This window comes from Phoca vitulina, unplaced genomic scaffold (genome assembly GCF_004348235.1).
Source record: "Phoca vitulina isolate PV1807 unplaced genomic scaffold, GSC_HSeal_1.0 scaffold33, whole genome shotgun sequence".
NCBI lineage: Eukaryota > Metazoa > Chordata > Mammalia > Carnivora > Phocidae > Phoca > Phoca vitulina.
This window is the reverse complement of record NW_022589736.1, coordinates 13,433,782-13,460,013: the sequence shown is the minus strand read 5'-3', so window position 1 is coordinate 13,460,013 and position 26,232 is coordinate 13,433,782. Positions and strand designations below refer to the sequence as shown.

General features: G+C 51.0%; 1 protein-coding gene across 1 annotated transcript; it reads right to left on the bottom strand.

Annotated features, from left to right (window-relative positions):
• Nucleotides 1-1,312: 1,312 nt before the first annotated feature.
• Nucleotides 1,313-25,974, bottom strand: ECHDC3 (enoyl-CoA hydratase domain containing 3). Its single transcript, XM_032425885.1, has 6 exons — nt 25,648-25,974; nt 21,606-21,727; nt 19,846-19,943; nt 14,201-14,401; nt 5,095-5,402; nt 1,313-4,548 (listed from the first exon to the last, which is right to left on the bottom strand). Exons 1-6 carry the CDS (start codon nt 25,812-25,814, stop codon nt 4,491-4,493), a joined length of 954 nt encoding a protein of 317 aa, XP_032281776.1. The 5' UTR covers nt 25,815-25,974; the 3' UTR covers nt 1,313-4,490.
• Between the last annotated feature and the right edge of the window lie 258 nt (nt 25,975-26,232).

The window sequence follows — 26,232 nt, the reverse complement described above, 5'->3', positions numbered from 1 at the left end:
ACCTAATAGCGAGAAAGGGGAGACGATCGCGGGGCGCAGGGATCACAAACCCATGCCCACAGAACTAGAGCCGCTGGCTTCCCCTGGGGTACCTGGGTAGCTCAGTCAGTTAAGTGTCCGACTCTTGATTTCGGCTCAGGTCGTGTCTCAGGGACGTGAGATCGAGCCCTGAGATGGGCTTCGTGCTCAGCAGGGAGTCTGCTTGGGATTCTCTCTCTCCCTCTGCCCCTCGCCCAGCCCTGCTTGCATGCTTGCTCGCTCTCTCAAATAAATAAATAAATGTAAAAAAAAAACCAAAAAACCCAAACCACTTCCCCTCCACAGGACACATGATACAGAGAGGTCTTTGAAATTCTCGACCACATTTCCTTAATCAGTTTTAGAAAGTGAAATCACTAACCAAAGCCTGCCCCTTCCTAGCTGTGTGATACTGAGCAAGTCACTTAATAACTCTGTATTTTGGTTTCTCATCTGTATAATGGCATTGGCCTACTTCATAGAGATTTTGTGAGGATTAGTGTATTAATATCTGCAAAACGCTTAAAACAGTGCCTGGCGCAGAGTGATCACTACACAAATGTGAGTGGGGTTGGGCTCTAAATCACATTCCCCTCTGACTGATGCATTCTTTTTTCTTTTCTTTAATTCCTAGAAATTTCTTTTTTTTTTTAAGGATTTTATTTATTTATTTGAGAGAGAGAATGAGATAGAGAGAGCATGAGAGGGGGGAGGGTCAGAGGGAGAAGCAGACTCCCCGCTGAGCAGGGAGCCCGATGCGGGACTCGATCCCAGGACTCCAGGATCATGACCTGAGCCAAAGGCAGTTGCTTAACCAACTGAGCCACCCAGGCGCCCAATTCCTAGAAATTTCTAAAACTGGTAATTATCATCTCTTTTGGTAAGGTAAATATTGAAAACATACGACATAAAAAAAAGAAAGATTTCTTAAATGTGTAAAAAAAGATATATATATGTGCAAGTTGGTTTTAGATAAAGTCTGTGCTTAAACAGTCCTGGTCAGGACAGGAAGATCCAAGGGAAGTATTGTTCTGAAATCACTAAGGATGTCAGAAGACTGCCACACTGGGCGAATAAACCTCATAAGGCTGGATGTGCCAACCCACCCCTGCCCCTGCCCCTCCCCTCCCCCCCCACCCCCCTGCTCCCTGTGGAACCGGTTCCTCCCCTACACCCAGGAGCCGGAGGGGGCCAGGCCACCTCATCCAAGAGACCCTGCCTGCCAGCTTTCATGGGCCTCTCTTTGGGACCTGAAAAAATAAACTTTGGGCTCCACAATATAAAAGAAAAACCCTTGCAAGACCGAAATTTAGTATTTTATTAACTGTAACATGTCAAGTTCGAGATTGTTGAATTTAACTCCCGAATACCCGCTGATTGCCAAGAAATCGTTAATCGTTAATCAAATGTTTAAAAATAATTCAGAAAGCAAATCATGGGGCTCCTTTCCCTAAATAGAAGAAAGACATTCAGTGTGGAGTACAGGTGTATTCTGATGTTTAGTGTGATATGGGGTGGGGCTTGCAGAGACACGAGCACCTGGGGCCTTTGAAGCCCCTAAAATCTGCCCGAGTGGAGGTTTCCAGAGGCTCCTGGAAGAGCTCAAGTCTCTTCACATTCCTCTCCGAGCCAGTGGTGACTGCCCACAACTTCATGGTAAAAGCTGCACGGGCTCAACTGTTAAAATACGGACGCAGCTGAAGAGAGATGGGTCGCTTCCACTGGAATGCAGCAGTTCACACATTTTCGTGCTCAGCAGAATTACTGGGAGACCTTTTTTTTTAATGCATATTTTTAGGCCTTGGAAGTCTGAATTTGTGATTCAGTAGGTCTGGTGAGGAGCCCAGGAATCTGCATGTGAAGATCCAGGTCACCCAGGGGCCACACTTTGGAAACACTACTCTTAGTGCAGTGGGTTTTCAGAGGGAGAGGAAAAGTGGTGGCGGGGGTGGGGAAGGGGGGTGGTTTGCTGGCTGAATAATGCACGTGGACAAAATGAAGGGTAACTGCCAGTTTGGAGAGAGATGTGCCCCAGTGGAGGACATCTTCAAAAGGTGCAGGTGTGGGCCCGAGGCTCTGAGCACCTGTGATGGATTTCTCGTTCTCGAATGCGCTCAGCTGTTGCCAATGTTTACTACTTCCGGGGGTAAAGCGCCCTTCTCTGTTTGTAGAAGAGCATTTCCTTGAGCAAAAGCTACCTGTTTCAAGTTCCGTGGCAAGTTCCCAAATCCCAGTATTGTAGAGCCCAGAACGTCACAACGAGGAAGACGAGAGTCCAATGGCGTCACGCTTATGGACAGGACAACTGCGCTCATGACCTGCTCGCGGCCATGCTGCAGACCTGGGACTGGAACGCGGCGTTCTCCATGTTCAAGTCCTGCTTTTCCCGAATCTCCTTCGGTAAGCAAAACTGTGTGGCCTTGGCTGTGGCATTTCTGATTGGTTTCCTTTGAGCGCATCCATAGTCTCTGTGGGGTTGGAACAGCGATCTTTTCAGCATGTTGGCAGGAACATGGCACGGTGGTCAGGACCCTGCAGATCCGAACCCACATCCTGGCTTGACCGTGGCAAATGCCGTCACTTCTCTGAGTCTCCTACACACCAGGGGGGTAGTAAGAGCCACTTAAGGAACTCGGCTCCTTAAATCAGCCCTGGTTCCTGAATGGCAACCACGCCCAAATTCACTGGTGTGAAGTTAGTCGGGGAGCTGGTACCCCTCCATTTGCTGGTATTCTGCAGGGCTCAAGCGAGCCTTGGGGAACGCTCTCTCACAGGGCGTGGGGACCTGGTTCCCTGACTTCCTGGCGCCTGCAGGGCTGAACTCAGCAGAGCTCCCTGAGAAGTAAATGGTACAGACGGAAAGACGAGAATATACCAGGCTTTCCAAAAGCAATCATCATGTGTGGTTATCAGAAAAATTTCATTCCATGTCCCAGCGGAGGGAAGCACGGATACAAATTAACCCCAAATTTATATTTGCCTGGGGATGAATCCTATGACATCAGAGGATGGGTAGCAGATTTTCCTTCTGGATTATTTGCTCCACAGGTGAGGATCACGATTTACAGCTAGTCCCTGAGTGTGCATCAGCTCACGGGCTGGGAAGCCAGCCCAGGGCCCCGAGGACTTCATGGTTTCAGGGGATAGTACATGCTCATACAGAAACTGGAAAGTTGCCTTTTGATTTTCCTTTGCCAAATGTGTGTGTGAGAGGGCTTTGTCACTTTCTCCAAAACCCAGGGGCCTTTGTGACATCCTCTCCCCAGCTATCAAGGCCACCTGGGCAGGAAGGTACAGCAGGGGTCCCACGGTCAGCACTGTTTCTGAGCGGATGATGACAGCCCCCATCCCCATCTAGCCCCCTCGTCCTCCCCAATCTAGTCTAGATCTGCAGCCAGCTCATTATTGGCTTTGTAGTAAAAACTCCGTCCGTGCTCCGCCGACAATCAAATCCGATGTCCCCTGTGCACTGGCAGAGTTCTGCAGCAAGGAGTATGGGGTCCGTTCCTTCGTTCTGGAAAGCTGCATGGAGCAGGGGAGTCATGCCTTCGGAGCTGGCCTCACGCCAGCCCAGGCTCTCGCCATGAGGCCGCGTGGCCAGGGGAAGGCGCACCCATGGCTTTTTCAGGCAGAGTTTGGAACTCTCACTCTACCCAGGGGCAGCTGTTGGACCTAGCACAGAGTGGTCTCCACGACTCACCTGTAGGATGCAGATGAGCCTAGCACCTGCTCCACGGGGGCTGCGGGGGATGAAGCGAGAATATACACAGGGTACCTGCCACGTCCCAGGTGTCCTGCAAACGGCAGCCCTGATGACCTCTGGGCATGATGAGCATCTTAGCAACAAGTTCCTCCTTTCCAAGAAAACACTTTTTTTTTTTTTTAACCTTTCTAAACTCAGGCAAAGCAAAAAATTGTCAATCTCAATAGAAACCTGTGGAAACACTGGGGACATCCATTGCAATGCGTGCGAGCCCCAGGGTAGAGCCCCCTGCTTCTCCATCTCAGCCTTGGTACTGACCACATTTATGGCCACATTCTACTCCAAGGGAAGAAAAACTGGCTGAAAAGAAAATAATAAGTCCTATGTGAAAGCTTGAGGACAAGAGATTTGGGACATGTCTTGGGCCAGGTTGGATCTGGAGCCAGAGAGGAACAGGTTCAGGTCCTGATGCATGTGCTCGCTCAGCTGGGGAGCTCAGATGCCTGGTGCTGGTTTGTACCGCCTCCCCGAGGCTGAGCAGAACAGGTGGTGTGTAGTGGGTAGAACATGTGTCCTGTGTCCCTCCCACCTCTCCCTACCCAGGGGCAGGGAGCATGTTGGCAGGAACATGGCGCAGTGGTCATGTTTTCATGAAAGCTGATGTTTTCATCCTCGGGTTTAGCCCAGGGTCCTGGTGTCGGGATCTCGGACGGCCAGGACGTTCATTACAGAACCATCAGGCACCTGGCGTGCGCCCCCGAGTATGGGCTTACAGAGAAAAGAGGTCATTGGTTTTCTTTTCTTTTCTTGGACAGCTTGCAGCCTGGCTGGGGAAAGATAAAATTACCAGTCCCTCTCAATATTTAATCTTTTTAAATCATAGAAGATTAGTCCAAAAGCCATTTCTGTTGAGAAGCAGAATCGAGGAGATTTTCAGTGTGGAGGAACACCTCGTGGAGATTCGAAATGTGTGGCCGCTCGTGGGCAGCCAGAACTACCTCCACCTCAGGGCACATTTCTGGAGGCAGAGCTTGGTTGGCGTCCCCCTGTATCCTCACCTTCTCCCCTGTCAGGCGGTCCCCCACTTATGGTCCTTGAAGGAGCATCTCAAGGACCAGCCCCCCCCCCCCCCCCCGCCCTGTGCTCCCCAGCCAGCCGGCACAGGCTGGCCGGCCTTCCACTTGGACTCCCCACCTCCTTCCTTCCCCAGGCGGTCATGGCCTTTCCTACAGACCATACCACGCACACTGAAGCCATGGCTGCTGTCACACATCAGGCTGCCTTCGCAGAGTCAGGAGGCAGCAGTGGTGTTGGGGCGTCAGAAGGGGGGTGGGGGCCCCCTCTTCCTGCACGTCTCTGGTGAGACCACTCACTGCGACCAGATGGGTTTTCGCTTCTGGATGAAGGCCTTGATTCCCTCCTGCCCGTCCTTCAGGGCCACGTTGTCCACCATGGTCTGGGAGGTGAGGTGGTAGGCCGTTCGAAGGTCCTGGGGCAGCTGCCTGTAGAAGGTGGCCTTGCCCAGAGCCACCACGGGACGGCTCAAGGAGGCAATCTTGCCTGCGATCCTCATGGTCTCCTCCTCCAGTCGCTCCGCTGGCACGACTTTGCTGAGCAGCCCGTGCCGCAAGGCCTCCTGGGCAGAAATGGGCTCCCCGGTGAGAAGCATTTGTAAGGCAACCTGCGGGAGGAAACCTGGGTCACTAAGGCCCGCTCCCCATGACCCCCTGCTAGCCAAGCCCCACCCTCTCCCCTCCAGTCCGCTGACTTCCCGACAATCTCAGCCCGGTCACCTGCTTCCTCAAATAACATGTCATCCGTCAGGCCCGACGTCTGCGACACCCAGACTCCTGCCAGGCACAGGGTTGGAGCTCTCCGAGAGCAAGGAGCATGCAAGTGCCCGGGGAAGGGTCCCTTGCTCCTTCCCCAGGGCTGATCTCCCGGCACCCCCCGCCCCCAAGGCCAGGAGCTCCCCTCTGCCTCTTACGAGGGCCGGGCACGGGGCGTGGCCACATCTGATGGGAGGGAACCGACGCCGAAGCCCTCCGCCTGCCCCAGACCAACGCAGCGGCCGCTCTCCGGAAAGTGCTCAGAGACGCCACCACCGCAGTGTGGTTGAAAGAGCAGTCCCCCCCCCCCCCCCCCCAAACCCGAGGAGGAGGGATTGAAAGGAAATGCCCTCCAGGGACCAGTCGCAGGATCAGGGCACGATGTAACTTACACAAGGGGCCGCCTCCGTCCGTGGACCCCTCTCCCCCCACACTTCTCAGGCCTGCAGAAGAGGGGTACGGGCTCCCTGCTCTCCGTGGTTGGCTCCGTTCCATAGCCTGCCGCGTCCTGCGCCTCGCTTCCCTAATTCTACAAAGCCTGGCCTCTTGAGATTCAAAGCCACGATTTCAAAGAGGGCTTCCTGCTGCACACGGAGCACACAGGTGGGGAGGCGCCTTTCTGCCCCCCCACCCCACCCCTGCCCTGCCGCCCCGCTGTTCCTTGAGCTGAGCGCACCGGGCATGCTGTCACCTAGGGGTGCTTGTACTTGGTGTTCCCTCGGCCTGCGATGCTCCGTCCTCAGGCGTCCTCACGACTGGTGCCCTCGTCCCCGTCAGGTCTCGGCTTCGGCGTCCTCCTGTCCACACGGTCCTCCCTGACCACGCTAGTCAATCTGCAGATCACACCCCGGCGCTCTGCCCCTTCCTGGCTGTATCTGCATCCTTTGCGCTTCTGCCATTTAACACACTCTATATTGACGTGCTGATTTTGTGTATCGTATTATCTCCTTTGCTAGCAGGTAAACACCACCAGGTCAGGGATTTTTTTTTTTTAAACTGTTCTGTTGATTTCTGGGCCGCCTGCAGCAGAAGGGCACCTTGCACACAGTAGGCAGCTTACTAGTTATTTATCGATGAGTGATTTGTGGGGTGGATGGATGAAAGCAGGTGGTATAGCAGAGGGGAGGCTTCCGTTCTTTGGGGGCTTGGTCAGAGCGGTGGCTCAGCTTCCACCTGGCTCGTTTGCTTGGGCCACCTGGTCGTGGAACCTGGTGCCATGGTGTGTGGGGAAGCCAAGACACAGGAGAGCCCGTGTGAAGTGTTCCAGTGACCGGCCCAGGTGGGGTCCCTGCCAAGAGGCTGCCCAGCCACCAGACACGGGGGTCAGCAAGCGCTCAGACGACGCTCACCCCCCCATCTTCAGTTCCTCCCAGCTGAGGCCACACACTGCAGAGCAGAGAGGACCTTCCTCAGGGAGCCCCGTCCAGATTGCAGATTCATGAGCTCAACAAATTACTGTTGCTGCTTTGAGCCACTGAGTTATGGGTGGTTCACTCTGCAGTAATAGATGACGGGACTAGCTTGAGATACAAATTTGGGGGGCATTAGCATTTAGATCATGCTACTGACTAGGTTTCTCAACCTTGGTGCCGTTGTCTATTTGGGGCCAGGTGATATCTTGCTGTGTGGGATGGTCGTGTCTTTGCAGAGGTTTATCAGCATCCCTGGTCTCTATCTGCCAGGTGCCAGGAGTTACATGTCCCAGCGCAACAGCTGTGACCATCACAGAGCTCTCCAGCCACTGTCAGACATCCCCTGGAACCAGTATTGCTCCCAGTGTAGAACCACCGATTTAGATGGTTTTTAAAATCATGACACTAGATTGTCGCAGCTAGGGAGGGAGCTTTGGTAAAGAAGGAGGGGTCAGAAGGCTGGGCTCGAGGACTCCTGCCCTGGTGGGGACAAGTGGAATACACACTGGACTGGCAGCTGGGGCAAGTGATGCTGGCCAGCTTCTCCTCTGCAAAGTTAGGGGATGGACAAAGTCCCAGCTTTGTCCAGTTCGGGGGAATGTAGTGACTACATGTTGGAGGCAGCAGGTACGGGATGCCCGTGGGTCGCTCCAGAGGCCATGTATTAGCTGACCAGGAAAGTATCATCACTCCAAAGCAGGTTGGAAGCCCCTGGTTGAACGTGGAGCTAAAAGCCAGGTCCTGCTGATTAAGGGCTTATGCTAAGACCCCGCTGAAGACACCCAGTGAGTCACATGAAGGGGCCGGGACAATGTGCTCTCTGTCACTGCCTGAGAAGCATGTGTCAGTGGGGACATGGGTCAGAAGCCAGGGGAAAGCAGGGCCACTGCACCTTCCAGCCTTTCTTTTCCTCCGTTCATGCAGGCGGCTCTCAAGAAATTCATGGGGACCACAGAGCACACAGTGGCCAGCCCTGAAAATAACACTGAAAATCAAATTCAGTGAAGACAAGTCATCAATCCCTTTACAGCAATGGCCAAGACCTCAAATAGCCTTCCAAGAGTAGTCAGTTACAGGGGGTGCCTGGGTGGCTCAGTCAGTTGAGCATCCAGCTCCTGGTTTCGGCTCAGGTCATGATCTCAAGGTTGTGAGATTGAGCCCCACGTCGGGCTCCATGCTGGGCGTGGAGCCTGCTTGGGATTCTCTCCCTTTCCCTCTCTCTCTGCTCCTCTCCTCGCATGCTCTCTCTCTCAAATAAATAAAAATCTTTCTAAAAAGAGTAGCTATGAATGGTAGCGGAGTCGGAAGGAGGAAATCATTAAAATCAAAGTGGTATGTGCTTCTTTGGCTGGCTCAGTGGAGAAGTCCATACTTGCTGGCTGGGCTCATGATCTGTCCATGGGACAATCCCCTTGTCAACACTTTCCTCCAATAGATGCTTTCTTCAGCGTCTCTGTTTTTCCTATGTCTCTCTTTCTCTTCTTGAGCCTCCTCGGTTCCGTTCTCCTTCCCCTGCTTCCATGACCCGCCTACAGAGCACCTGTCTGGCTCAGAGACTGCAGCCACCCAGGGTCCAAGTGCTCCAAGTTTTCAGGGTGAGTCCTTTGGGGTCCAAGCTTCTGCAGGCCCAGGCACAGGCCAGGGTGCAGGCAGGGGCCTTGTCCCGCCTGCGGAGTGTGGCTCCTCCAAAGGACCCCGGGGCACGTTGCTTCTCGTCTCCCCCTTCCCCAGCTGGAACGCATGCGTACAAATGAGTCTCTCAGAGATGCGGTAAAGAACAGCTAACGAAGGACCGCAGGCCTCCTGGTCACATCGAGTGCAACAGAAATGCTAGGGAAAACGGTCCATCTGAGCAAGACATGAACCGGGGGAAAGAACTGTGATGGTTCTGCTTGCTCACGGGGCCTGGCACGAGTCTGTGTTTGAGGCTGGGGGCCAGGTTCCGTGAGCAGGAACTCCAAGCAGAGCATAACTTTCTCTTGGACATTCATTCACCCAACAAAGATTGACATAGGAGAGCTACAAGTATGAAGAGCACTGCTACACACTGAATTGTGTCTCCCCAAAATGCATGTGTGGAAGTCCTAAGCCCCAGTGCAACTGTTCTTGGAGATGGGGCCTTTAGGGTAGTAATTAAGGTTAACTGAGGTCATTGGGTAGAGCCCTGATTCAATAGGATTGGTGGCCTTCTGAGCAGAGTTAGAGATCTCTGTCTCCGTCTGTGTCTCTCTCTCGCCGCCATATGAGGACAGAGTAGGACATAGTAGGAAGGTGGCCAGCTCCAAGCTGGGAAGAGAGCTCTTACCAGGCCTCACATCTGCTGGCATGGTGAGCTGAGACTCGCAGCCTCTGGAACTGCGAGAAAGTAAATTTCTGTTGTTTCTGCCACCCAGTCCCTGGTATGTATTATGGCAGTCCAAGGTGACTAATACACACACAGGAAGACTATAGGTTTTTGAATGTCTTAATTCCGAAGCAACTCCAAAAACTCATTTAAAAAAAAAAAGAAAGAAAGAAAAGAAAGCATCCAAGTCCCTGAACTGAACCAGTCTGGGAGAATGTGGAGTCCTCACCCCTGGAGAGGTATGAATAGGGGTGTCCCCTGTGTGTCAGGCCAGGGGGGCTCTGCCCACAGGAACATACATGACCTCTTAAACTCCCTTCCAGACAAACGGTCCCTAATGTTATTTCAGGATCTCTAATATCCACAAAAAGGAAGTGACCTTGAGGTATAGCATGAGGGATTGTCATTGGACAGAAGATATTTTCCCTTTCAGTCAGTGAGTCAGTCAGCCAAGCGGAGAAAGACAGAGACAGACAGATTGTCAGAATGCGGCAGACCGTCAGAAATCAGTCAGACAGCTATCTGAAGGGTCCCCACCAAGTTCTGGGCTCTGTGCTCCGCATGCACCATCCCGGCCTCTCCTACTACCTGCTATCTAGTGGGTATGAGAACTGCTAATTTCAGAAATCACCTCACAGGGAAATATTTTCAAAGACACAAGACACTCATCCTTCTGGAATACTCTAAATGCAGCCTTGCCTGCAGGTAGATGAAGGGACCCTATCATCTGGACCAGTCCCTTCGACTCCTGGATCCATCATCACTTCTTTCGGGCACAAACTTCCTTTATTCACAGATTCACTTACAGTAAAAAATCCGAATTGTTAAATGGTAGTAGGTTCACTTATGTCCCCATCCTCTTTCCCACTTCATGGAAAGTGACAGACACTCCTGTGGAGAGCGATCATGAGGAGGGCCTGGTGCACCAGGTCTCGTCGGGCTTTGGAACCAGATCTGGGTGGCCTCGGCTTGGTCATGGGGCTTCGAGTCAGGCACGTGGGCTCCGCTTCTCAATCTCTGCTCAAACCCAGGCAGCACCACAAACATGTCACCTCCCAGGAGGCGTCCCAGGAAAGCCAGTTTTCAAAAGCAAAGAAGAGAACAGGTGAAGAACCAGGACGAGGGAGAGGTGGCTGGCTGACCAATGACGGATGCATCTGACTTGATGGGAATGGGGAGAAAGGGGCCCCCGTGGCTCTTACTGATGGAGGTGCAGCCCGGAGACGGGCCAGGCGGGGCACGCTCTCCTGCGTGCTTCCACTGCCCGGGCTTCTCTTTCATTCCAGAAGACCGGGAAGGTCTTCGGGGGATTCATGCCACGCCTGAAGGAAGTCTTGATGGGAGTAAGGTCAAGAGCCTCGCCTGGCTCAGCCCCTTCTTTGGGCCTCGGTTTCCTTACCTGCCTACTGGGGTCCTAGTGTTAGCACATAATGACTTTGGGGATTTTACCCAGGCGGGCTGGATAACAGCGTGGTATTCTCTAAGGAAAAGGAAGCCTGCTTATTTTCTAGCTAATCAGCACAATCTTTGCTTATGATTGAAGCTTCTATGTCAAGTGTCCCCCAGAACTTCAGATGAGAGAGAAGGCACCTTCTCTCATCCTTCTCCTTCATCACTCCAAGCTGCCTTTTATGACGGCACTTCTTGGGTCCCCCTACCAAGCTGGGGTTTTAATGCTTCCTCTTTCTGGGGCACTTGAGGCCAAGGCAAACCCCGGAAGCAGCAGAATTTGGGTCTAGAGTTGGTCCCCCGAGTTCCAATCCCAGATGGGCCACTTACTAACCACAAGACCTTATGATGCAACTTAAGCCCTCTGAGTCTGTTTCCTCATCTGAAAATGGGAATAAGCCTTCCATCCTCCTGTGGGATTGTCGAGATGAGAGATAGTAAGTGCAAAGCTAACGCTACCCTGCTGGGCACTCAGTCGGCATCTAATAAATGCCCTGATGATTATCAACATGCCTATTCCAACTGTACATTTGTATGAATCTCTGATTGGCTTTTAGGTATCACAGCCCTGAAAAGGGGTGAGTCTTTAAAGCAGAGGGGTCTTTGGGGCCCCGCGAGTCACATCTATGGTAACAACTGGCTGGCCATGCAGTAAGGGCTCAGGGAGGAAGGAAGCTGACGGGAGGGCCGCGGGGCCAGATTAGTTGCTGGGAGACATTAGGTAAGGCCCTGAATCGCCCCCAGGCCCTCTTGTAAATTGGGGGGTTGAACTACATGTTCTCGAAGGCGCCGAGGCCATTGCAAATCTCTGTTAAAGTGCAGATTCTGATGTGGCCGGTCTGGGGGGGCTGTGACCCTGCATTTCTCAGGCTCTCTGGCGGTCTCCATAGCAGGCCGAGGAGCAAGACCCTAACACTCTTTCCAGCTTGGAAGTTGTAGTCTGTTCTAACTAGGCTCTGAGGAAATCGGAGTCCACAGATACACAGCGTTACCACGGGCAGAGAGGAGGAAGCCAGCGTTCCCACCGCAGAGAAATGAGGGGCCGGGGAGGCGGGGGTTTGGCTCTTTCACACGCTCTCCCGTGATACCAAGTGCCTGAGGCACTGGCGCCACGTTGCTGGGCGAGGTCCGCCCCGGCTGGGGAGGACAGCACCGCACCAGGCAGGCTGTTTATAGGGCGCAGTGAAGATGCATTATTTAACTCACGCCAGAGGAGAGAAACGCTTTACAAATGTGGAAAATTATTCATGCGCAGGCTCAGTCTGGCTTGAACACAAGGGCTGCACTCCATCATTTCTGCTCCCGGCGCCCGGACGGCGGCCCTGCTGAGCCGGTTCCCATGGTGACCAGCAGAGGGCGCCGGTGGCCCACACCTGTGGCTCCAGCCGCGGCGGAAAGGGCGGAGCTCCCAGGCCAGGTGAGCCTGCAAAAGCACCTGCTCGCTTCCCTGTGGCTATGCGCCGAGGGGACAGGGGCCCACCACCCACCGAAGCCCACGGGCCTGTGCATGGATGTGCTCATAGGGGCGCAACCAAGCAATGACCGCAGGGAGGGGTGTTTCTGGTTAGGTTTAGATTTTTATGAATCCCTACTTGCCTCCTCCAGGGGGTTGCACAGGTGAGACCTGCAGATCCAGCAACCCGGCAAAGGCCCTACGTTCTGACAGACTTTTCTTCTCACTGAATTCCCTTTATTGGTATTGTGATTTCAGGTCATGAGTGCTGACCCCAAACTGTATCCGCTTCACGCCTCTGGGTAGTCATGAACCCAGAGGGCAACTCTGAACCACTTGCAGACTGCTAGCTGGGAAGAAACCCAGGGGATCAGATCACAAAGAGTGCAGATCAGGGAGCTGAGTGGGACAATACTGGAAACTCTGCCCTCATCTTCTCGGCAGGCCTGGCCCTTGCCAAAACTGCCCATGGGAGGTAGAAGCCGCTTTGGGTCTTGCCACGTCCTGCCCCTTCATCTGTCAGGCTGGGTAGTTATGCAAGGTGGTTCTGAGCGCTGGGCTTCCTGAAAACTTAAGGCCTGTATGTGTCACATTTGTTTTTTTCTCTTCTCAAAAACTAATTTAAAACTTGACAAAATGTGATAACAATGTTTACATTTCTAGGACTCCACTATAAGCCTCGATTTGAAAAGTTTGTTTGTGTTAAGAAAGAAATGGATTCTTATCCTGACAGTAGGGCTGTTACAAAGGTTTAAATGCCCTACTGTGGACCCTTCCAGAACATCAGGTGTTCAAGATGAACAGCGGCAGATGGGGTAACCAGTCCAACTGCCTTTGACTATGCAAGATTTGATTTGCAACTTGATTTGCACAATTGTAAGTTAGTTTGTTAACGAGCTCTGACAATATATTTGAGATGTACTTCAATTTAATATACTTGGCACGAAGTAGGGACTTAAGAAGTATTTACTGAATTACCATATATGCATTTAAGGTGAACGTGTCTCCTGACAGGATGAAACCCCCTTAGTGTGCAAACCTTTTAGCAAGCTGTTGTGTTTGACAGCTCACCCTTTGCCCACTTTCAGCCGGCGTCCCCGCGTGTGTGTGCTCGCAGGATCTGTCTTCTGACCTTTGTCACGAATACACGGTTCTGTGAAAACTAGTGAGGAGGCACCCTACAAGAAAGGAATGCATCCTGAAACTTCTTGGTCCTACAGCTTGATTTCCCTTGGGTCTTATCTCTTTGGTGCCTCAGGCATATGGGCAACTGCTAGTTTTTGTAGTTGGTGGTAAAATGGATAATATATTCTAGAAAGCAGTTTAGGTTCCCCAACGTTACATGACTTTGCCAAACTTTCCCTTTTTGAAAACACATTTCCGGTTGAGAATGAGGATGTATTTTTTTCTAGAGCGAGGAAACCCCTGGTTTACACATAAGAGATGCTTAGTAAATATTATTTTATGATGTGATAAGAAGGAAGAGAGTTTTGTGAAGAAAATGGACTTCCCTTTGGGCAGCCAACGACAAAAACCTTTTGTAATGCGGCTCCTTCGGGACAGAGCCGATCTACCCAGCACAGACTGTTCTTGCTCCTGACACGTCACCGCTGTGAACCTGACACACTCAGGGAATCAGCTCTTTTCAGTCCCTTCTGGAACAAGACAGGTTGCGGGCAAACAATAAGCCAGTGACACTAGCGTCCTAGCTCCAGATACTGACCTACCTCCCCAGGTGGCCCAACAAAACTGGGCTTCAAAGGCGGGGCCAGTAAGATGACAAGAACGTGTGCCTTTATGCAAACCAACAGATCGAGTAAGGAACCTAAGGAGCTGCCCCGAGGGGCAGGCAGCTGGCCGTCCCCTGCCCCGCGGGCACGCACGAGAAGGGACGCCGCGGCACACGCGCCAACCACACTCCGGGCGAGTGCTGGAACCGACCACCCCGTGCCCTGGAGGATCACGTCTGCAGGGCCCAGCGAGTTCAGTTACCTTTCTCGGCACCGCTCTCCCCAAGGCCACCCCCGGCGTGGAGCAGAAGAGCCCGAGGTTCACCCCCGGAGTGGCGAAAGAGGACGTGTCGCTGGCCACGGCGATGTCGCAGCTGGCGACCAGCTGGCAGCCGGCCGCGGTGGCCAAGCCGTTCACCATGGCGATGACGGGGACTGGGTGGTTCTGGATCAGCATCATGACCTGGAGGAGCAAACACACCACTTCGTTTCTGCCCGGGAGCGAAACGCAACGTTCACATGTATCAGTGTATGTGATGTCACCCTTCGCAGAGCATTTTCCGTGTGCATTAGCTCAGAGTCTCGGGGGGGAAGGGGGAAAGGAGGCATGAAGAGAACCAAGCGAGCACTAAATACCGACCGTCTGGTCTTCCTGAGACCCAGGGGAGGAGCGGACCCTCCATGACAACCGGGCCGCGAAGGCTCAGAGGGGAAGGCACTCGCCCAGGCGGCGGGATGCAGGGGCTGACGGCACAGCCCTGGTTTTCCCACGCCCGGCAGGACGCCGCTGTGAGGTCACGGTCCCGTCTGACTGGTCCCCAGCAGCCCCCCTGAAGCACAGAGCTGATTTTGATCTCTGGGGAACGCGGTGGCAAGTCCGAAACTGGTATTTGATACTTTCTTGAAAAATTAAGGCGGAAAAGGAACTGGAAGGCAATTTCCGTAGTAATTACTTCTCAAATTACCGCAGGGAACATTCTCTCAATTCTATTACAATGGTGCGGGGACGCCCTGCTACGCCCTGCTGTCATCAAAATAAACAAAACTCCCCAAACAGGGCCCCTGCACAGAGAGGAGCCAGAAAACTTGCTCATGTGACGCTTCCCCTCTCCCCACCGCATAAATTGCCAGAGCTTTTAACTTATTTTTGCAGCTTACCAAATAACTTGGTTTATTTCTCCATTTTTTTCACGCCACTCTAAACAGATTGCGTTGCTATGGTAACTTGGATGTATAAATAGTTGCACCTTGAACCCTGGCAGGGAAGGAGGGCAGGTGGGAAGGAGCCACTACATCTGGGCTTGTTTCCCACAGCGGCAACTCTAAAAAAATGACCTTTCATTGATTTGAAGATTTTGCCCAAGGAACTCAGCCTTTTGCATTCACAAATGTGTTATATTTGTCAGCTTTATTATAAAATAACCCTTATATATTTAGGGATATGATATCATATTCTATAGTAGTGGTTTGGACTTTTTTTAGGGGGTCACCTTTTGAGAATCTGACAAATGCTAATGACCCTCTCCTCGGAAGAATGCACACATATATATCCGCACCCCAAACTGTTCATGGATTTAGGGGGTTTGAGAACTCTAGGTGAGGATGAGGATGGTCAGTGATAGAGCTCATTCTCAGTGAACTGCAAGAGCAAGGAGAAGAACGCTTAAGAACTTCTAATGTCTTGCTGCAAAGAAAGATTTTTTTTTTTTGCTGAGTGTCGTCTGTCACCTAATGAACTGGTTACTTATGAAAAGTCACTTGGCCATGATTAGCGTTGAACGGTCTGTGTCTCCTGTGTGCCATCTAGGAAGCACTAGGATTCTATACAACCTGGTGGGAAAATACTTAGAGTAGATTCCAACAATATTAAAAATATTCATACCTTTCATCTAGGGAACACTTCTAAGGAAAAATCCTAAAATAGGTAAAAAGCTGTCTGGGCAAAGATGTTCAAAAAATTATTTTATATTAGTGAAAAATTAATAAGTAACATAAATATATAAAAATAAATTAGAAGGGGCGCCTGGGTGGCTCAGTCGTTAAGCGTCTGCCTTCGGCTCAGGTCATGATTCCAGGGTCCTGGGATCGAGCCCCGAGTTGGGCTCCCTGCTCAGCAGGGAGTCTGCTTCTCCCTCTGCCTCCTGCTAGGGCTCTCTCTCTCTTTCAAATAAATAATTAAAAATAAATAAATAAGAAAAATGGCTATGTAAACTAATTGTCCCTTTAATGGAATGCTGTGTTCTCATTATGAGATTTTCCACCAGACACAGCAGCGTGGTGGTGGTCTGGGTCTTGCATAGTGGGCTGGAGCCAGGCTCCTGGGGTTTGATGCTCAGTCTGCCACTTACCCACTGGCTATCGCTCGGTCTTCACACCCGGGTATAATAATGGGCATAAGAATAGTACAAACCTTCTAGAACATGAGAATTATATATATGTCTAAAGTATTTGAAACCTTATGTGGCACATGGTAAGCATTCAATGTTATAGTCACATTATACAATTATACAGTATAATTGCTCTTATGTATGATTATTCAGACAAATAGCTTCACATGAGAAAAGGTTTGAAAGAAATATACTAAATACTAGCATTCTATCTGGGTGGTATGATCATGGTTCAGGATCAGCAGTTTATTTTCCTTCCTTCTATTTTTCTGGATTTTCAAAATTTTCCACGATGTTAATTATTTGTATAATTAAAACATATTTTAAGTAACTTTTTTTAAAGTAGGCTCCACACCCAATATGGGACTTGAACCCATGACCCTGAGGTCAAGAGTCACATGCTCTACTGACTGAGCCAGCCAGGCACCCCCAAAAATATTTTATTTAAAAATTTTTTTTATTTTTTAAAGATTTATTTATTTGAGAGAGAGCGAGAGCACGCACGCATGTGCACACACATGGGGGGGAGAGGGGCAGAAGAGAGAATCTCCAGCACTGAGCGAGGAGCCCTACTGGGATCACGACCCCAGCAGAAATCAAGAGTCAGACGCCCAACCGGCTGAGCCACCCAGGTGCCCCCCAGAGTGTATTTTAAATAAAGTTAGAGAGCAATTCAGGAAAGACAAAGACAAGCTAGATAATAAATCAGCTGGGGCAATTCAATCCCTTGGTAGTCAATAAATGATTATCCCTCCTAGTTTACCTTCCTGAACCAAATATTTTTCCTGGTCTCCGCCTGCTCCAAAATGTGACATAAACCTAAGTATAGCTTAGCCTCACTCAGTAGCGTTACTGAGGGCTCCGTCAGGGGCCTTGCCCCGTTGCCATTTCACTGGTGGGGGTGAGTGAAAAGAGAAGAATCTCTTCCTGGATGAGGGTTTCCACCCTCGAACTTCAACAGGACAAAAGAAGAGACACGAGGGGTAGGTCTCCAGGGAAATCTGTCACATCAGCTCCACAGAGGGTTACTTTTGCTCTCCCACGGCCACGTGTTTCTTCTTCTCAATTTACCCTATTCGTGCTTTGTAAATAATTAATGACCAGGAGGCACTTGTGGTCTGCAGGGAATCTGCTACAGTTTAGATGCTGAGTCAAGCCAGGAAGCTCCGTCTTCCTCTCTAAATCCAAATTTTCTCATGCATGAACGGAACAGTGAAATATCTAGCTCGTTCTGTCCCAATCTGTCTGTTGATTACATTTTGAAATTGAAATCTTGCACAAGTTCATGATGCCCATATTTATCCAGGACAATGTGATTTTCTTAGAAAAAGTATTCAAGAAATCAATGCACTTTCACTCCTATCTCCCTGTGTTAGGACAAGGTCCTGTTCCTGCACTGTGTTTTTTTCAGTGAGCCTCAAAAAGGCTCACTGGGGGTTGCCAGCTTCCACGAAACCCAGCCTTTCTCCTCTGAAGCAGCCCCGGGCTCCCCTGTGGCCCTCTTGCTGACCCGTTTAGACCTCAGGTCCTGAAGACACAGCAGAGTGGTAAAAGCAGGCCCTTTAGGGAGGATGGGAGGGCTCTAGTGGTTCTCTCTGATGCTTTTCTGTTTTAGCCAAACACACTGGATATTAGCAGAGAAATAACTTCTAGAGCGCCGTGCCTTGGCAAACACAAGAGCAGAATGTTACATAAACACCATTAATGTGAAACAAAAAGACCGAAGCCTTAGCTCCAGGTTGCTTCTGCCTCTCCCTGAAGCGTCAAGTCAGTTGCTTTTCTGGCTGGTCCTGCCATGAAATGAGAACACTCTAACTGGCTCTCCTTGCTGCATTCTGGAAGGGCGAGGAAAAAAAATGGTGGTCGAGACGGCATCTTAATCACCTTCCTGTCAGCCTCCCTGCTGCTCACCTCTGTCTCGTCTATCTAGAAGTTATCATGAAATATTTGTTGAGTCATTAACGACCAAATAAATGAGCAAGTCAATGAACGAAGGAAAAATTAGGTGAAGTAATCTTCAGATCAGGTTATGAAACTGTTTTAGGTCTTTTTTTTTTTTTTAAGATTGATTTATTAATTTGAGAGAGAGAGTTTTTAAATATTTATTTATAAAATAAATAGAGCGCGAATGGGAGAGGGAGGGGGAGAGAGAATATCTCAAGCAGGCTCCATGCTCAGCGTGGAGCCCAACACGGGGCTTGATCTCACGACCCTGAGATCATGACCTGAGCCGAGACCAAGAGTCAGTTGCTAAACGGACTGCACCACCCAGGCGCTCCTGAAACTGTTTTATGTCTTGCTTCTCACCTACATATCCAGTTTCAGTTTGGCAGGAACCTTGTTTTTTCCTTCTTTTTCCCTCAGTGCCTTGCAAGTATTATGCATACAGTAGTGCTCAATGAGTAGTTATGAAATGAGCAATGCATTACCTAAAGTTGTATTCTACATTCAGGTTTTTATTATCCAGGGGTTGACTTAATATATTTATAATCATCTCAAACCTTTTGTTCCTCTTCCTCTCTGCAGGCAATTTCTCTCCTTCGTATGGTTAAAGAGACAGACAGTGAGAAGTAAACGTGAAGAGGTTAATTTTCCCACTTGGAGGTGGTGATTACAAAGGTTGGTTGGAAGAAGGGTTTGAAAATAATCTTTAAGGGGTGCCTGGGTGGCTCAGTTGTTAAGCGTCTGCCTTCAGCTCAGGTCACAATACCAGGGTCCTGGGATCGAGCCCTGCATCGGGCTCCCTGCTTGGTGGGGAGCCTGCTTCTCCCTCTCCCACTCCCCCTGCTTGTGTTCCCTCTCTCACTGTCTCTCTCTCTCTGCCAAATAAATAAATAAAATCTTAAAAAAAAAAAAAAAAGGAAACAATCTTTAAAATCACTATTATTCCATTCACAAATATTCTCTCTCTCCCATTAACAGAGATGTTTTAGTTTAAAATTTAAAAAAAAATTGGGCGCCTGGGTGGCTCAGTCGGTTAAGCGACTGCCTTCAGCTCAGGTCGTGATCCTGGAGTCCCGGGATCGAGTCCCGCATCGGGCTCCCTGCTCAGCCGGGGAGTCTGCTTCTCCCTCTGACCCTCCTCCCTCTCGTGCTCTCTGTCTCTCACTCTCTCTCTCAAATAAATAAATAAAATCTTTAAAAAAAATAAAATAAAATTAAATTAAAAAAAAAATTATACTAATCTTAGGTTCTTCCCCGCTAAAGATGTACACCCCCACCCTTCACCTCTTCCTTAAGACACATCTACCAAGACACACCCCCATGATCCTGGGGGCAGCAACTATCAGCACTAGCCTATAGTTTACTTTCTTTGGCTTGTAACAAGATCAATCACAAACCATGGTCACTTCTTAAAAATCGAAACCAAATAGTGGCCTGGGTGAAGGATGCACCAGTGACCAGTCTGCAGTGACTAGGTCTCATAGATAAAGCCTTATCTGCAAAGTGGAAGCCTAATTCCGTATTTCATGTAACTATCATTTTCGGGTGTTCGATGTCGACCCTCATCCTGGCTTACCTCAGAACAGGTCTGAAATACTTCGGCATGATAACCTGGGCTTCGCTCATCTGTCAGTTCCTTTAAATCATGCCCAGAAGAAAATACGGGCCCCTCAGCTGCAAATGTTTCCAGTGGAGAAAAGAAAAGAATAGAAAGAGATGTAAACAGCCAAGCTTAAATGTTCACTTACTTACCTACAGGATAACTAGCAATCGCGTTGAGGCCATGGACACTTAGAGAAAGTTAATGGCTCGATTTTGATAAGAATAATTCCATTTCGCTTGAAAAGTGACAGCCAGTATTTTGTGGTGACAACGTAAGGTGAGGCATCGGTTCTCAAAGGTCTGCGGTGGAACCAGCGAAAACATGTTATGCCAACAAGGAGAAGGCTCAGTAACCACGGCGAATGTACTCTCTCCAGAATTATCCCTCCAGTTTCACACTTTTGTTTCCGGACTTGGTCTGGCCTGAGTGTGTAGACTCATTTGGGCCCATCAAGCCCACCCTGCCTCCCGCAGTGTCCCTGTCCTCTGGACCACAGATAATGGCCACCCACACAGGTTGGAATCAGGAAGGTTGGAGTGTGAAGAGAGCCCCTTTATTTTTATGAGGGATCTGAGGATGTGGTTTTACTGTTACTGTTGCCATTAGCAACGATGATGCAAAGTAATTCCATCGATCAACTGGTAACACTTTCTCCTATTTCCCTTTCCCTGTGGCTGCCGGGACAGACAATACTGTTCCCTGCACACAGGTGAGAAAACTGTACCGTTCAGAGTTGGCTGCCTCACTGCATCTGGGTTACACCCCCATGGCGGCTGGATAGTATTTGCTCTATCTCTTTTCCCTTCACCATGTAAAAAGTTGAAAATTTGGGGGCGCCTGGGTGGCTCAGTTGGTTAAGCGTCTGACTCTTGATTTCAGCTCAGGTCATGATCTCAGGGTCATGAGATCAAGCCCTGCATCAGGCTCCATGATGGGTGTGGAGTCTGCTTGAGATTCTCTCTGTCTGCCCCTCTCTCCCCACCCCCCATACTCGCGCATGCTCTCTCTCTCACACACACAAAAATAAATTAAAAAAATTTTTTTTAAAGTTGAAAATTTATATCCAACCACAGACAAGAAGGTAACATTCTGAGTACCTCCCTCCAGAAACACCGATTCTTAATTTTTTAAAAAATAGTGCATCACAGGGCAGCATCTGTTTTATTTTTCTGCAGTTGCTTTAAAATACTGGCACTGCTATTATTTATACCCCTGTCATCAGCACCAGATGATTTGGTAAAAAGTCTTACTGGAAAAAGAGCATGGGAAGAAATGAGCAAAATCTAGCATGCTTTCTGGCACCATTGAAGAAGACCACAGATCTCGGTGGAAAGCTTAGTTAAGAGCGGAAAAGACAAACCAATCAATTGCCCAGCAGCCTGTCCTAGCCAACTAGGTAGTCTACCAAAAGCATTAGTGATTATAAATCCATCTTATCAGATCCACGAAGAAATCAGTTCTCTGATTTTGATGGGAAGACCAGCATGGCCAAGGGTGGCAATGTTTCGTATCTGACACATCTGACAAAAAGGAAAAGACATATTCTCACCACACAGTAATCTTTCCTATCATTTCCCCGGTTAACTACACAGGAGTTTTTTCATAATACTCTTGTAAAGGAGCTTCAAAAACAATTCTCCCGTAAGCGAAGGAATGCCCCAGTTGACCAAAGAATTTTGAGAAACCGCTTCCAGGTCCTGCAAGAACACGGAGGATGGGTATCAGATAAATACCTGAAATGATGATGACTTTCAGATCTTTGCTTTCCGCTTCGTGAAGAATGTCACTTTGCAGAGATTTCAGCATGGCTAATGACAGCGCGTTCCTCTTCTTCGGATCACTCAGGACAATGTTCCTGGGAAGAACGTTTTATAATTACTGGGTCGTGCACGAAATCAAAACAAGTGAGGACCCCCACATTCTTTTCTCACCCCGGGGGCTATTTTTTAAAACCCCAGAAAAGAGAGCCATGGGTGCTTAGAGGCACCTGAGAGGGTCTGCCAACTATCTGGAATTATAGTTAAGGCAAAACAAGGAGACTACCTGAAAAGTGGGCTGGGTTTCCTCCCTCGTTCCCTGGGTTTGTTTCTCTTTGTCTCCATGATTGCTGTCAGAAACAGGACTGCCACCTCCACCCAAAGGGCAGGTTACAGCAGTTCCAAAAATCACCACTGCCCGTTCCGAGAGGCGCTGAGGCTTAGAAGTCCACAGGGGGAGCCAGAGAAAGCTGCCACACTGTGGCTACCTTCAGCTCCGGTCTCTCTGCTGTTCAAGAGAGTAAGGTTAGGGAAGGAGCCGAGAATGAAAAGACGCCCCCCGAGTCTTCCCCATGCACCCCACCGAGGAGGCAGCGCAGTTGCAGTGGCCAACGTGCATGGGTGACAGCATCTTTCTGTGTTTTTATAGCGGCATCCTGAAATTCTGCCAAATAATTCATGCTGAGGACGGCCAATGTGGGAAGAACAGAAGGACAGGGGCAAAGAGCAAGAGGGCTCTTCTGGACACGTCCTCCAACGAGGAGCTGGCATGCCAAGGTCTCGCTGTTTTAAGGTATCCCACGTGCTAATTAAAAGAACCGGTATTGTTATCTGTCTGCCTGTACACAGAAGGGTCTGATTTGTGCGGTGAAACGGAATGGGCAGGGAGCCAGACTCCAGGCTATTGTTCTATATGTTGCATCTATTTCCCCTTGGCCCCCGGCTACATGTTTTCTGCCTTTCTCTTTCTGTGGCTCTGCTATTCCTCCTGCTATGTGTCAGCCTGGCTCCTCCTTAAATAGCCCTCTGGGCCACTGGCTTCTGGAAAACCACTTCGGTGACTGACTTTATTTCAGTGCTCCACGAATACCCATTTTCTTTGGAACACCGTTCCGGCTTTGCTGCCATCTTCAGATGACTGTGACAGTCATCGTTTTGTTTCTCATCAACACCTTTCCTCCTGAGTGCCAAGAATGACTTGCAGCTGATAGGCCGATAGGCGATGAAACCCGTGTTTTGGGGTGTGGTAAGAGAAGTGCTGACGGAACCTTCCAGTAAGATAATGAGTGTGCTTTTCTGTAGCAAACCTAGGAGCTGCCATCCCGTCAGTGACATATGCTTAAATTAAATTCTAAGGCCTTGGGCAAAATCGTGTAGAAGGACGCCGGCGCCCGGATGGCCTTGCTGCATGTTGGCGTCTGTTCGTATGTGGCCCATTAACCCTTTGGCTGCTGCGTTCCACACCCTGTCAGAGTGCTCTGAATTGCTGAGTTCACTTCTCAACCCAGCACAGCCAGGCTTCTCTTCCTGCCACTCCACTCAGTCTGCCCTCGCCGAGAATCTCCTCATTGCCAGAACCAAATCCAATGGCCATTTGGATCATGCTCTCCTTCTGTCTCCTGTTTTTTGGTGCTTCTCTAGCTTGTCCTCCTCTACTTCTTCAAAGGGCTCCTTGCCTTCTGCTCGCCCCTAAATGATCCTCATTTCTTCCCTCTTCAACTGGCCATCAGAGCTGGCTGGTAACACCTCCTAAAAATCTTAGCAGTCTGAATTCTCCTGAATTCCTTCTGAAATCTTGGGTCAAAACGTGTGATGCCTTGCACCTACAGCTTCACCAACACCACCACTGGAAAGGGGGAATCACCAAGAGTGAGGTCACCGCCAGAGCATGTGATAAAAAGTGTAATATTTCTGTCTGCAGGGCAGGAGATGGGCCCTGGGGAGGCCCCGATGAGCTGTCCGGAGCCCATCACATCATTGTAAACCCCCAGAAGGTCCGTGAGATGAGGCACCTGTCATGTTCACACACAGGGGAGACACTTGGCAGACACCTGCCGACTGAATTAATGACCCCAAATAGCATTTTGATTTCTCACATCCAATTCCACTAATTCCCGCAAATTTTCATCTCACCTAGTGTTTTGCCACCTCTTTTAAACCTCAGTGGCGAGCACACTGAGCTATACAGCGGAGTGGAAACAGCTTTGGAGGCAGATGGACCTTTTCCTGCCTCCTGGCTCTCTTTCCTCCCGGCTGTGTGGCCTTGAGGAGGCTGCCACCTCTCTGAACTTGTTTACTCACTGTAGGATGGGGACGACATAACCTAGCTCGCAGACCGCCAGAAGGATTAGGGGTGGTGACTGTACGGTGCCTAGCACGGTACCCCAATTTCCGGCCGCCTTTCACTCCATGACAGTATCATTGCTGAGAGGAACAGCTTTGAAAAGGGATGCTTGAAGGGTGACTGAGTTGTTCAAGCTCACCAACTTGGTGCCTAACATACCACTGCTTTAGTGATGGATTTGGAGGTTCCTGCTTACTGATTCTGAGCACTTCCGTTAGCTTGATGCTTCCCATCGCCTCTCTTTCTGACTCATGTTTAGCTCTGGAGAACTCAACCAGACCTTCTTTGGTCACCTGGCTGCCATGCCAGATGTCAGGGTTCTGACCAGGTGGAACCAGATTTGCAGAAGCAGAACCACCCTTGAAAATGAGCAAGAAGGACCCCTGCCTGGGTGCTGCACTTTCGAGTACCCCGCTCTGGGCACCCTGCTCCAGCTATGCCCTGCCAGGGGAGCCAGGGGCCCACCTGAAGAGTATGACGTGCCCACCTGGAAATCACCACCCTCTTCCAAACCCTGCCATGGTTACCTGCGACTCTGACATTCTCTGGCTTTGCCGGGGGCGGGGGGGGCATCCTTAAGCCCATGGGGTGGCCAAGAGCAATTATTTCGAGGAGGGGAGGGGAGAGAGAGTATGGAGGCATGCTGGATGGGCTGTCTGCAGACCTGTGTGCCAAGCTCCTGGCAGAGCAGCAGGAAGGACAGGTGGAAAGGTGACAGGGGGTGAGCATAGGGTGGGAAGAAAAGAAAAAAGTTGCAGGCCAGCAGCAGGGCCTTCACTGCTTTTGGGGAACTCCTAGGAGCCTCAGGATTATAAATTCATACATGGTCTTCCAGGTCTTATGAAGATACACTTGTTAGGGTAAGAGAAGAAAACATATTTAGCTGTTAGTTTGATTTGTAACTTTTAAATACTTAGCACGCTGGGTAGGCCTCTCTTTGTACCCTTGCCCTGGCCCGGCAAACAACAGGGTGAGGCCTGCGTGGGGCTAGGAGTCCTTCAACCTTTACTACTCCAATTCCAGTTTGTGCACCGGTTTGTTTGTTTTGTTTTGTTTTGTTTTTTAAGGGTTTTAGGCTTGTTGAGCCAAAGGGCAGAGCTCAGTACAGTGTGCCCTTCGTCCTACATATTGACCTGCTCCCCCCCCCCTCGGTACTTCTGGGGTAAGGCCAAGGAGCAGCTCGGCTAAGCCTAACCGGGCCTTGGAACCAGGTCAAGGTTGTGAGAAGCACAGAACCCTCTTTCTCAAAGGCCACATCAGCGGTGGGGCCACCTGCCAAGCTCTCCGCACCCGCCTGAGCCTAAAGTCCGATGAAGACTCGGCTCGGTTGCCCTGGGGGTTTAGGGGCAGTGCGGGGGCCTTCTGAGGCTGTCCCATTTGAAATTCTCCTGTGTGTCCTGCAGGATCCGAAATGTTACAGTGCCCAGGCAAGGGACTTCAGGAAACACCGTGTCCGCGGGTTCCCTTCGCGGCCTCCGGCCGGATTCGCACAAATTGGGGTTCCCAGCGGATGGAGCTGACCCCTGGCCGAGTCCTCGTCGGCCTCCGCGTGGGGTGACTGTCCATCTCTCTGCCCGGGTCCCTGCCGCCCACCCCGACCTGGGAGCTGCCCCGCTAGGCCCGCGGGCCGCCGGTCCGGGAGGGCCAGGGCGCTCTCACCGCCCCGCCGCTGACCTGATGCCGTCCCGCTGCCGCGCGCTGGTGAGTCGCGGCCCGAGCTCCGGCCGCCCGGCCCCGGCCGGACCCCTGCTGCAGAAGCCGGCGGAGAGCGGAGCCCAGGGGCTTCGCTGGAGCCAGCCGGGCCCCTTTGTCCCGAAGGCCCGCAAGCCGGTGGCGGCCATGGCAGCCAGAAATTCACCCCACAGGGCCGGACGCCCCGAGGGCCGCTGCTGCGAGCTGGGGCGCAGCGCCTCAACAGCTCCGGGTCGCGGGCAAAACCGGAGAACCCGGGGCCAGAACTCCCAAGCCAGGGTCTAGGTCTGTCTCTTCTGGCAGGCCGGACCCGCCCCTCCGCGCCATGGCCCCGCCCCCGCCCCGCCCCGCCGCCGGGCCCCGCCCCTCCGCGCCCCGGCCCCGGCTCCCCGCGCCGCGCCACCACCTGCGCCCCGCCCACCCGCCCCGTCCCCGCCGCGCCCGCCCCGCCCCTCCGCCCCGCCCCCTCCGCCCCGCCTCGCCCCCGTGGGGCTGAGGGGTGGAGTCTGGGGTGTGATGCGCAGACACTAAACCGGCCGGCGGGATTGTTTGCCTTAGTAAGGCCAG

What these genes read in the sequence shown, in the direction of transcription:
- ECHDC3 (XM_032425885.1), bottom strand. Translation starts at nt 25,814, where the DNA reads ATGGCCGCCACCGGCTTGCGGGCCTTCGGGACAAAGGGGCCCGGCTGG. An exon ending in CGGCAGCGGGACGGCATCAG is followed by an intron (nt 21,728 to 25,647) that starts GTCAGCGGCGGG and finishes CGTTCTTCCCAG; the next exon opens with GAACATTGTCCTGAGTGATC. An exon ending in CGAAAACCCATCTGGTCGCA is followed by an intron (nt 4,549 to 5,094) that starts GTGAGTGGTCTC and finishes ATCTTTCCCCAG; the next exon opens with CCAGGCTGCAAGCTGTCCAA.